The 11,358-nt window shown below is 39.0% G+C and overlaps 1 protein-coding gene across 3 annotated transcripts in view; it reads left to right on the top strand.

Annotated features, from left to right (window-relative positions):
* tmcc3 (transmembrane and coiled-coil domain family 3) overlaps positions 1-11,358 on the top strand; it is a 70,482-nt gene that overhangs the window by 26,552 nt on the left and 32,572 nt on the right. The window contains exons 1-2 of one of the 3 annotated variants that reach the window (XM_042225837.1): positions 4,818-6,099; positions 6,576-9,111. The exons of 1 other annotated variant lie outside the window; for it this stretch is intronic. In XM_042225837.1, the coding sequence (XP_042081771.1) occupies positions 9,109-9,111 (3 nt within the window). In that variant the 5' untranslated portion in view covers positions 4,818-6,099; positions 6,576-9,108. Of the gene's footprint in view, positions 1-4,817; positions 9,112-11,358 lie in introns of those variants that run through there. One more of the 3 variants, XM_005934254.3, reaches the window with a different exon arrangement.

Genomic DNA, 11,358 nt, shown 5'->3' with positions numbered 1-11,358 from the left:
CATCCTGTATGTGTCCTACACTGAGGACACTTGAAACTGGTCATTTTCTTAGAATGGAGCTAAAGATAAAAACAAAACAAAACCAAACTTTCATAAGAAATCTTTATTCTGCAGTAAGGGACATTAAAAACCTAATAATGTTATCATTAAAAATATTAAAATGTGAAGTAAGAGCAAAATGTATGTTTGATACATTTAGTCATGAGTATTTTACACTGTTATTATTCCTCTTAAGAGTATGTGGAATATGCACTTCTTACAGTGGCCATGTTACACCCTGCTCAAATGTAGGTAATGTTAGACATGAGTCTCCTGGAATTAGACCTCAGTACTGTTAAAGTTGAGTTACTGACCCATTGCTGTGTCAATAAAAGTGCAAAAAATAAGAGTGCTTCTGGTGTTTTGCTTTAGGATAAAGTCCCATATTTTTTTGTAGCTTTTTGAACAGATGGTGTCTTATTCTCAGCACTTTTTTCTAATTATTGTTCTCAGAGTTGAGATTTAATTCTTATATTTAACTCAATCGAGAAAGAAACAATTCAGTCTCTTTCCTTGTAATAAGTCAAATTTTCTTCATTTAAGCATAACATTTAGATAGTTTTGTCTAGTTAAAAGGCATAGATTCATTTGCTAGTTTTAACAATTCTAGTCATTCTAGTGTATGAATGTGAGAGTGAATGAATAGTGGTATTGTAAAGCGCTTTGGGTGCCTTGAAAAGCGCTATATAAATCCAATCCATTATTATTATTATTATTATTATTATTAGTCAAGCAACTTTTGCTCACCCCACTGGCAGATTTTTTTTCTTCTCAAAACAAGAAACTTTTGTCAGATTTAAGAATATTTGGCTTGTTTCAAGTATAACTGTTTATGCAGTGCAGGATCTCAGTCAGGGGGGGGTACACTGCAAAAACTCAAAATCTTATCAAGTATATTTGTCTTGTTTCTAGTCAAAATATCTCATCACACTTAAAATACGAGAAGTCAGCTACAGAGAATGTTTGTGTGTTTTCCTCTTCTGCCTTGGTATACTTGGAGAATTACTTTCTGTAATTGACAGTTCTGCACTTTCTAATCTACATCCTGCTCCGATTTGTAATCCACAATGAAACGGTGCTCCTAAGTAAGATCTGAAGACTTTGTGCCAATTAAAGACTCGCAACAAATGTTCTCACTTTGCTAAATGCATAAAAGCTTGAAAAATGCTGTTTTGCGTTGTTGAACAACCTGTACTTGTGGCAGCTACTGCTTTACTGGACAGTGCAAATCTCTGGTAACAGTGAGTCACCAGCGCAGTATGTCCTGCATAAAAGACCTGATGTAAAGATTCATTTTCAAATAAATCAAAAAAGGTTTCAGTGCCAGTGCAAAAACAAACACTGCTGTGGGAAATAACACCAGTCGATCAAAAGTTAGTCCCTAACTGTGTGTTTCTCATGATAAGTGGGGTCCAACTTTCATGGTCCTGGTTTCTTTTAATCTATTTATATTTTGATTTCGCTTCATAGATCTTCATTCTTGTGTCCATATTTTCCCAGTGTCTTTTTCTTTGTCTAGCTCCCTTGTCTACCTTATTTCTACTTCTCGTTTTATTTTGATAAAATGCTTTTTTCTTGTATGTCGTTTTGTACCCTGCCCTGATTGGTTTGACCCGTGTCTAAACAGCCTGACGTATATACAGTCCCATCTTTCCCCCTGTGAGATTGTTTTAAGCTTATTTCCCACACCTTATGCAAGCTTGTTGCCACCACATGGGAAAAAAAGCATTTCTGCCAGCCACAAGTCTTTTTGGTTTGGTGTGTTATTTCGTGATTTTATTATTTGCTCAGAAGGTTGAGTTTGGAAATGCTTCTGAGGCACAGAAAAAGAAAGTTGCTGGGAATTGCATTGCCAAGGCAAAGCATTTATAGGGACAGTGTGTGGAGTAAAGCAGACAATATTGTGAGTGATGTGAAGCATTCACTTGCCTCCTCTATCTATTCTTCCTTCTGTGAATTCGTATTTAGTTCTTCCATCCCTTGGACTTTGTGTTATTGGTTTTTAATTAAAAGCCAAATAAAGACTCACATATTTGTTCATTTCACCCACCTGTTGTGCACTGAGCTCAATAACGGATCAGTCCAAAATCTCCCATGTGTTTGCAGTAGGGTCGAGATTTGGTTAGAGCACACAAATCGCATCATCCTCATCAAGCCTTTCTGTTACCATTTATTCCCGATGAATGTTATCCTGGAAGAGATCACTCTTATCAGTATAAAAAGGATTGGCTTCCCTCTAACATAAAAGACCAAAACTAGGATGTCTCTCAGAGCGTGACAGGGACAGCATATCTCCTCGCTGCAGGGGTCAAACACTGCTTTTTTAAAATGCCTTTAATTTGTCACCCATCTGTGCACAAGCAGCCATATAAATGCTGCATATCAATCACTGTGAAGGAAAATGTGTCCAACTTCATTGCTCCAGCTACTCAAGAGAAATCTGTGTGCATCTCCATCCTACTTAATAGATTCAGACTGAAATGAATCAATTAAACTTTAATCAGCGCTCAATTAAACTGTCTTCGCTCTCCGCTTTTTCCTCCTGACACCTTGGAGAAAAGATAAGTGATGCACACAGCAGTGGCCTGCAGCTTCCTGCCTCTGCTCGTCTGGATGTAGCCACATTCCCATCTGACAGTTATGAACACATTATCTGTTCTGCGTAACAGCGATACCAGACATTAGATGGGAATCATAGCTGTGAATTATTCAAGATCTTAATGAAATCCTCTCCACTTAATGTCTTTATTCCTGGAGCTCTGGGAGATATGGTATCAGTTAGTTGGCATGATACTCACATGCTTCATTTCTCTTTGGTGTTGAAAAATACATTTTTTGAAACATTATGTGATTTGAGAGTATATAAAAGTGTGTGTCTCTGTATGTCAGCGATATCTTTTGAGGAACAAAGGAAATGGAGAAGCAAATAGACGTTTCTTCTCACAGAGTCACATTTGAGAGCTCTCAGTCTCCTCTGCGGAAAGTTTCCCTTCCTGTTTGACTCAGAGACGTAGCAATAATCAGGCCGAATCAGGACAGCTGTGTGTCACTTAACTCCCAGTTTCCTCTCTCGCTTTCTCCCTCCGTCTGTCACATTCTCATACGCTCATTGTATGACAGAGGTTACATGACAGTGAGGTATGGGAACTGATATTAGCTCTGACGTCAATTTTACTGGCATTGAAGTAATGGGCATTAACGCTGGAGGCGTTTATACAGGGATCGAGTGACATACTGTGCTAGCATTAATGTCAGTCAAGTCACCAGTGTGGTACAGGGTTGAAAACCAAATTTCAAAACAATGACAAGACTATCAGGATGTGCTGCTCTTCTCTGGTAGACCATACCAGAATTGCTATACCAGAAAAGCTAAATGATTCTTAGTAAAACACATTAACCAACTAACATTTAACATTTTGTGTGGCCTCCTTTGGCCTTGATAACAGCAGTTTTTATGGGCGTTTCAATAGTTTCTATTTTGATATTAAACTCTAGATACTTTCTAGCTGTTCCCAAAGGCTTGTATAATTGGGTCATTGTCTTGTTGGTAAATGAACCCAAGACCAATTGGGTTCTGTCATGGCTGGGTCTGTGACCCAGCATTTTGAGTTCATTATATATTGTGTATTTCTGTTTTTAGTATGGGAAAATGTTAAGTTGCTTTTGCATTGTCAGTTAGAACTTGAGTCTTTGTGTTTTGTCATTTATTGTTTGGGTTAAGCTCATCTAGCTCTCTTAAACCCCTAAGTTGTTCAGCCTTAGTTCTGTTTATTGGATCTCCTCATTTCTCCTTCCACTGGATCTTAGTCTCATTTGCCCTTTGTGTTCCATGTTTCATGTTGTCATCCCATGTTGTTTGGTCTGTCTCATCATGTTTCCTGTTTTATTTTGAAAGAGTCCTCTGTTCTTTGTTCCATTGTATTTAGTTTCACTTCCCCTATCCAGTCATTAGTTTCATGTGTGTCAGCTGTGCTCCCATGTGTGGCCACTTCCCTTGATCATCCCTTATGTGTATTTAGTCTCTGTGTTTCATTCAGTCTGTGTCACGTCATCTGTGTAACCTTCCCAGTGATGCCTCGTCATAGTCGGCACAGTTCTCACAGTCATAGAATTAGTTCTTGAAGTTTCATAGCTTTATCTCAGTTTCATGGGTTTTTCTTAGTCTGTTTTCCAGTTTAGTTGTCTTGCCTGCACTCGTCTTAGCTTTTGTTTTTGCCTTCTGTCATCAGCCATAATAAAGGCTCGCCTTTTGTTAAGTCATGTCACGTCTCCTTGCCTTTGTCTGCTCTTGGCCTGCTCTAACTAACACACCAGCGCACCGCGCTATGACAGGTTCAGGGCACAAGGGATTTCATGTTGCAGTAAGATGTTGTGGTAGACCTTCGTTTTCATGATAGTGTTGATTTTCTTGTATTGTGTTGACGTGGCAGTTTTCAGTGGGAGTTGCATCTTTCTTATATTGCTTCTTGTGACAGTGATTAAATGCCCTTGAGTTATTGGGGGTGAATAAGTACTAACAGTGGGTAAACTAATGAGTATCATTCAGCTGAAGCACACGTAACACCGAGCTGACTGTTGCTGTGGAAAGTAGAATAGAGACGTATTCTTATTCTCAGTTTATCACGTACTGTAGATGGGTCAGATTCTCTTGGCATCACACATTTTATTATTTTGACATGTAGGGTGGTTCTCCACAAGTATTAACCCCTTAGCAGTCCTATTAGTCCCCTAAACCATCCAATGTCCCGTGGGCGGTACGTCCGACTGCTAACAGTTTAAAAAGCAAATTCAAAGTCTCCGTAAGAAAGTATGACGGTGACAATGATCACAGGACTTCCACCCACAGGACAGGAGTTTCTGACCTGTCTAGCACAACAATATTTCAACTTTTTGAGTTCCTGTGTGGTTAGGGACCAAAACTGTGGTTAGGTATATTAAATGATATGGTTTGGTTCAAAATACACAAAATACATGGTAAACTTTCACCTTCTGCTGCAACTTTTTCATCTTTACTTAGTCTTTACTACAGTTACAATAGTTATAAAGCAAGAAGGGATTTAACTGTAATGTAATCTATTTTAGATGTGAAGACCCTTATGTTAAAGAGTTGCACTGAAGCACTGCCCAGTGAAATAAAATGTGATGCCAATGGATCCTGACTAACTACAATATGCAATGAGTTGAAAGCAACCTTATATTTCTGGTTTGAGCTAGCTAGCTAAGGATGTTAATTTATTGATTAGCTTAGAAATCCCATATTTAACTTAACATAAAAGTGCAGCAGTACCTCAGGCCCTTGTACTGGTTAGTCCAGTTTGCTAGAGAACAACTCACACTCTCAGTTTGAAACAGACAGCTGTGATCTCCTTCAGTGACCCTACTCTGTCTGGAAATGCTGAATAAAAATGTGCAAGTTTTTCCATTACTGCAGCTGCCACTCATCATGAAGCTATACCCCAATTTTAGAGCACCAAGTTACTAATTAAAAACAAACTGAGAGGAAAAATGACCCCTTGAACCCAAATCAATGTGATGACTGATGTAAATGCCAGTAGGCATCTTTAAAAGGGGCAGGGTTTATGACCTTTACTGCAGCCAGTCACCAGGGGGCGATAGACATTTTGGGCGAGCTGTCAGGTTGCGCATGGTTTCTACAGACAATGGTTTCAAGAGAATACTCTGAGCCCAGTTTTTACTCATTCTTGAGAACAGCCTAATCTCATGTGAACAGCCTGATCCGCCCATAATTTAAACATTCCACAACTACCAGCGGAATACTAGAACTTTACGACCACATCGGCTAAACATTCCAGAGCGGCTGCATCATTTTCTGACCTCAGTCAGTTCCTGAAAAGCCTCACTGGAACCTGCTTCACCCAAGCAATCCAAAGACTCACCTCCAGTAAACAGCGCAGACTGTTATCAGTGTACCGGAGGTTTCTGGTACATCAGAGGTTAAAGTTATACCCCAGCTGAGATGGAGGCAGGAAGTGAAGCAGGAAGACCAGTGCTCGAGGGGGAAGAGAACAATGGCATCTTGTGATTAACAGCAGAAATTATGTAAATATTTGCTTCCTTGACACAAAAATAAGTTTTGCATTATTTTATGATATGAAACTCTGGGGTTTACATGCTGGAGTTTTAAAAAATGATGTAACCTGACTCTGGTTTGGAAACATAACTGGATTTGTAGCTCTATTACTCACTTATTAAAAGTCAAAGGAGATATTTAGATAAAGACGGAGTGCATGCGTGTGTCCATGTGGATACATTTGAGGTTTTCCTGCAGTAAATCGAAACACTTCCTTAACCTGTTTTTCTGTTACAGTCTTGCAAGTGTCACAAGTTTGGACATATCCATTAGGTCTGCTCTTAATGGTATTTAAAGGCTTGTGAGCTTGTAGATAAAGCTTGCCCTGAATCAAATGAATTCGAAAGTACAAACAGGCCACCAATCTGTGCCTAATTAAATGTCACAATTAACTCTGCCTGCTATCTCTTTTTCACACAAATGGATTTTGTATGTCAATACTCAGGGGAAGTGGAGTGGAAGTGCATCAGGATTGATTCATCCTGAAGCTATACAATGACGACCCCAAGATGCACGTGCACGCTCGTGGAAATAAGGCGATGTGATTTGTTTGGAACACATTGCACCTCAGTACGGGGGCTCGTGGCCTGCAGGCTGCCTCAGTGCCAGGTGCTGTGTTCTCCCCTGCAGGCTGAATCACCGAACCTCACGGCGTCCAACCTGTCAGCACACACACTTGTCACGGTGATTAACAGCCCGCTGACTCACCCAGCATCCTCATAAACTAGGCTTCAGGTCCATGTGCGCATAAGGGAGAAGAAAGTGATAAAGAATGACAGAAGAGTGGGATGCCGCAAGGATACTGGTGTGTTTTTCACCAGATTGGAGGTCCAGGGCGAGGTCGAGTGCCAGCCAGAGGACTTACATTGCAGGGATTAATTCTTAATGTCCACTTTGACAGAAAACTATCAGTAGGCTCAGATCACATGACAAGGCCACGGATCATCCTAATTGGTTTCTTTATCAGTGGGGCCAGACTGGAGCTGCTGTGCCTTTAAATCATTCATAAATCAATCCCAAGACCTTTGAGGAGTAATTCATCTAACCGGTGTCATGTCTATCACATTATCCATGTGACTGTGTTTCCACTAGGTGTAAACAAGAACTTTGGCAAAACACAGGTCATGTTAAAGGTGGCAAATTCACAAAGGGTAAGAATATCCTGCACTGGAAACTTCTATTAGTGTGAAAGGACCGAGCAGCATAGAAACGTATTTTTTCTGATAATTTTACACTCATATGCAATCAGTCTCTCACAATGTAATGTATTCTACAAGTACATTACCAGCGATAACTCAAATACGCTTCACATGCACCATTAATAAAGTCTGTTTGATCATTTGAAGAATATTTGCATAGATTTGTAGGGTTTCCATACGGAACGGAGGCTCAGATGGGTTATTTCAACCATTTTATGTAAAACACTAAATCAGACACATGCTATTAGTCACAGCAGAGGAGTTTTCTATATTTTCAAACAGATCTGGAGAGGATTCATTCTGACGTCAGTTTTACTGGCAAAAAAAAGAAAAGATTAATCCCATCAATCTAACAGCTCAACCCTAATTTCTACCTTGACAGGGTTAATCATTTGAATATACAGTGCATTAATTATTGAAGTTAGTGCCGCTGTGGTGCTGGTCTGGATTATATACTGTATACAGTATATATACAAAACTCACATTGTAATCTTCCTATGACGATTGATGATGAATATTGACTGATGAATATGTGGCAGATCTGCTGCATATTGTGCATTAAACTGCATCAGTATATTGTTGTTATGCTTATATTTAGAATAAAGCCCCCTTATCGTCCTGTCAAAATTATGTTTTATGTAGATTTTCCTACTGTGGATTGTTGCTCTCTGTCATGGGTTTCACATATTTATCTGCTGAAGGAGGAAAGTTTATCTGAGCTCACCATAAAATTTGTTTACAAGCATATTTGTCACATAGACATATAAATGATCAAAAACACTATGTTGATATCATAAAAATGATACATTTTAAGGAAAAAAATCTTTATCATTTAATGTGACACCGAAATGGGTTCTCAAGTTGCTGCAACTGTGAGTACGACTTCAAAAGGGACAAAATCCCTCGAATTAGCTGATTTGCCATGAGAAAGCACTTGGTGACACTGGGGAGCAAGAACTCCTTTGTAACGGGAAGAGATCTCCAACAGAAGCAGGCTCAGGGAAGGACACTAATCTACTGGATGTGGTTGGATGATTAGGAGGAAGTCCTGATGATTTTGAGTCATGTGACCACTCTCATGCTCAATAGCCGGTTGACAACATCTCCAATGAATAAGGGAAAGTCTGAAGGATTTTAACTATTTATGTTTTAAAAAAGGCTTCATCAAACATTTGTGCCCTGCAGCCTGTTTGTAACTTGATGACCCATGGCCTAGTTTTCCTGGGCCAGAATTTCCATTAGATAAAGGAGCCCAGAATAAGAGGAAAACTTTTCTTTATTTCCTTTTGGGACTGTGTTATGCTTGATATTAATTATGATTAAATATTGATAAAGATATTGTTGAGAGTAAAAAAAAAAGAGCCAGCAGATCTCACTGGTAGACCAAGGAGGCCCACTTTTTAGGATTATAAATTAATAAGAGTGGGAGTATTTGATATGCCTCCCAGCCCCTCCCTCTGTGTAAAAATGTGGGCGGGGCGTAGTTACACGCTGTGTGTCCACTGCTCGCCGGTTTTAGGAAGATTATCGCGGCGGGCTGGTTAGGAGAGGGGACCACACCGTTACTTGTAGCCGTTGGTCGGCCTCCAGCAGCAGCATCAAGTGGACGAGGGAACCCCGATGGCATGTGGTTCACAGACGGTGTTAACGGTTAATTTTCACACGGAGAGAAACGGCACAGGGGAGCCAGTGTGAGCCCGAAGATTATGTCCGGAGCTGGCTCTGCTGCTGGGGAGAAAAGTTTGGAAGTAGGGATACGCTCAAATCAGCGGCGGTAAAATGGTAAATATGTCCTTTCTGCTAATACGAAATCAGTTAGCGAGCTAACGTCTGTGAAACTGTCGGATTTGCTGTCTGACCGCCTAAATCTCCACCCCAGAGTTTATAAGTTATTTATAACCGTCGAGTTTCTGTCACTGGGATGAATTGGCGTTCCTCCTCTTTCCAACAGCTGTCAGTCAGCTCTTCGCCGACTAGTCCCGTCATGTATTGTGTTCACGTGCCTTGTCACACTTCATTTAGAAAATCCCGTTTTTCCCCTGCTTGTTGGAATTTGTGTGTATCCTGTACATAAACAAAATATTCACACACTCATTATTTAACATTTGGAGCTTTTCTTGAATTCGGCACTAGTCTGATACTCTAATCGATTATTTTCCGAAATGTTTACCTTTTTAAAAAATTTATTATTGATCATATTGACGATATGTTAGGGAGCGTTAAATTGACAGATTTCTTAATGGAGTTTGGTTCAGATGAACGGAGCTTATTGTAATAAAATTTTAAAGCAATTTTGACTCCACTACGGGATGTTTTTATTGATCCAGACATGATGCATACCAGTGGGAAAACTAGTCTGCCAATTTTCCGTTGTTTATGGCTATTTGATAAACACAAATGTATTTTATGCTTGAGTAGATGAAACCTTTCGTTTATTGTAAGGGTGTCAAACTCACATACAGTTCAATTTGTACTCAAATAGGTCCATACTAGTTAAAGCCCTACATAATAACTTGTGTAAAAAAGATACATTCCTGTTTTTGTTTTTTGTTTTTGATTTAAACTATCACCAGGATCTAAAGAAACTACTGTCAAAATATCTGTATATGTCTTATAGAGAGATCAGCTAAATTGGAAGCTGAAGTTTTTATTTATTTTATCCATTGTTTTGATGGCCTCTTATGAATTCATACTTATGAATTTAAATTGAAACACATCTGTACCAGCGTTTCCTGAGCTGGAACTGGTAGCGTGGGATTCTAAATCATACTCAATAAACCCACAAAGATTTTCAGAAGCATTCAGCATGCATTGGATTTCTTCATGTTGCTTTTAAAGTTTTAAGTCTTGTAGCTACACACAACCGTCTTGAAGTCTGCTGGGTGAAGCTATAGGCCTATAATTATCAAGACTGCCTGCTTTTACCAGCTTTTACCTTTAATAATCATCACAATCTGGCAATAAGGCGTGCGCCAAACTGCTGGAAAAACAAAAAGGAAAGCAGTTAAGCAGAAATAGGATCTAACCCACATGCTTTCTTTTCTCTGCATTATAGCCTGAAACATCTCATGCAATGTAATACTCCCTGAGTCTTTACCCTTAATGTTATCTACCCTATCCAAAAGCCAAAACTGTAAAACATTTCTAAAAAATCTGGCCCAGCTGGAAAACTCAGTCACTAGAGAGGGTGACACGGTAGATTTTTGTGGAATATGATGAAAGTCAGTACAGCTTCAATGTAGACTCGTAATAAGTGTGTGAATATGGAAGAAAGGAGATTCTCTGAGCCTTTTTTTTTTCATGTTCTTCTCCATTATTTATGAGTCTGATATGAAGCCTGTAGCCCCTAAAGAGACAGGAAAGGCAGGTGATTAATACTCAAAACAGCATCTGATCTGAAATCAGTCACTTTAAGGGTTATTGGGATAAAAAGAAGTATCCTTCTTTAGCTTAGAGGGGAATTTGGGATTATCGCTGTTAAATAAAATATGTTCACATGTTCTTCACATCAATCGTCAGTTATTTTGATCAATAGTGAGATCTTGATTATTTGACATGATTACTTACAAACTTTGGAAAAGAAGAAGAAACGTATCTGTTCAGTTAGGTTGATTTCTGTTTTCCGCAACCTGGAGGCCGAAAGAGAGAATGATTGAACTGTAACTGTTTTTAATCAGGTTAGTCTTGTTTCAATAGTTACTGGAAACCTTACTGAAATTAAAATTGGACTAGCAGCAAAGTCGGAACAACAGAAGGTAATATTTCCTATTAAAGGAAATGAGCAAGCCTCGGGTAGAACTACCTGAGATGTCATCAATCTGTCTCACTAATATACATTCATTGAGTCGGCTGTAATTACATGGTCATGGCAATTATTAGTGCACAGTAAAAAGTCACAGAATCTTCACTTATAGTATTTTAAATCTTTATTATTCAAGCAGCTTGTCTGAGATGTAAAAATACTTTTAATTTTCCATCCTTTTGCAAGAAATTAGTGCATTTTTCTTTAAATATTAAAGTGGCTGCACC

Source organism: Haplochromis burtoni, unplaced genomic scaffold (genome assembly GCF_018398535.1).
Source record: "Haplochromis burtoni strain Fernald_Lab_line unplaced genomic scaffold, NCSU_Asbu1 Contig_184, whole genome shotgun sequence".
NCBI lineage: Eukaryota > Metazoa > Chordata > Actinopteri > Cichliformes > Cichlidae > Haplochromis > Haplochromis burtoni.
Note: the sequence above shows the minus strand (reverse complement) of the source record. Positions and strands in the feature narration are given on the sequence as shown.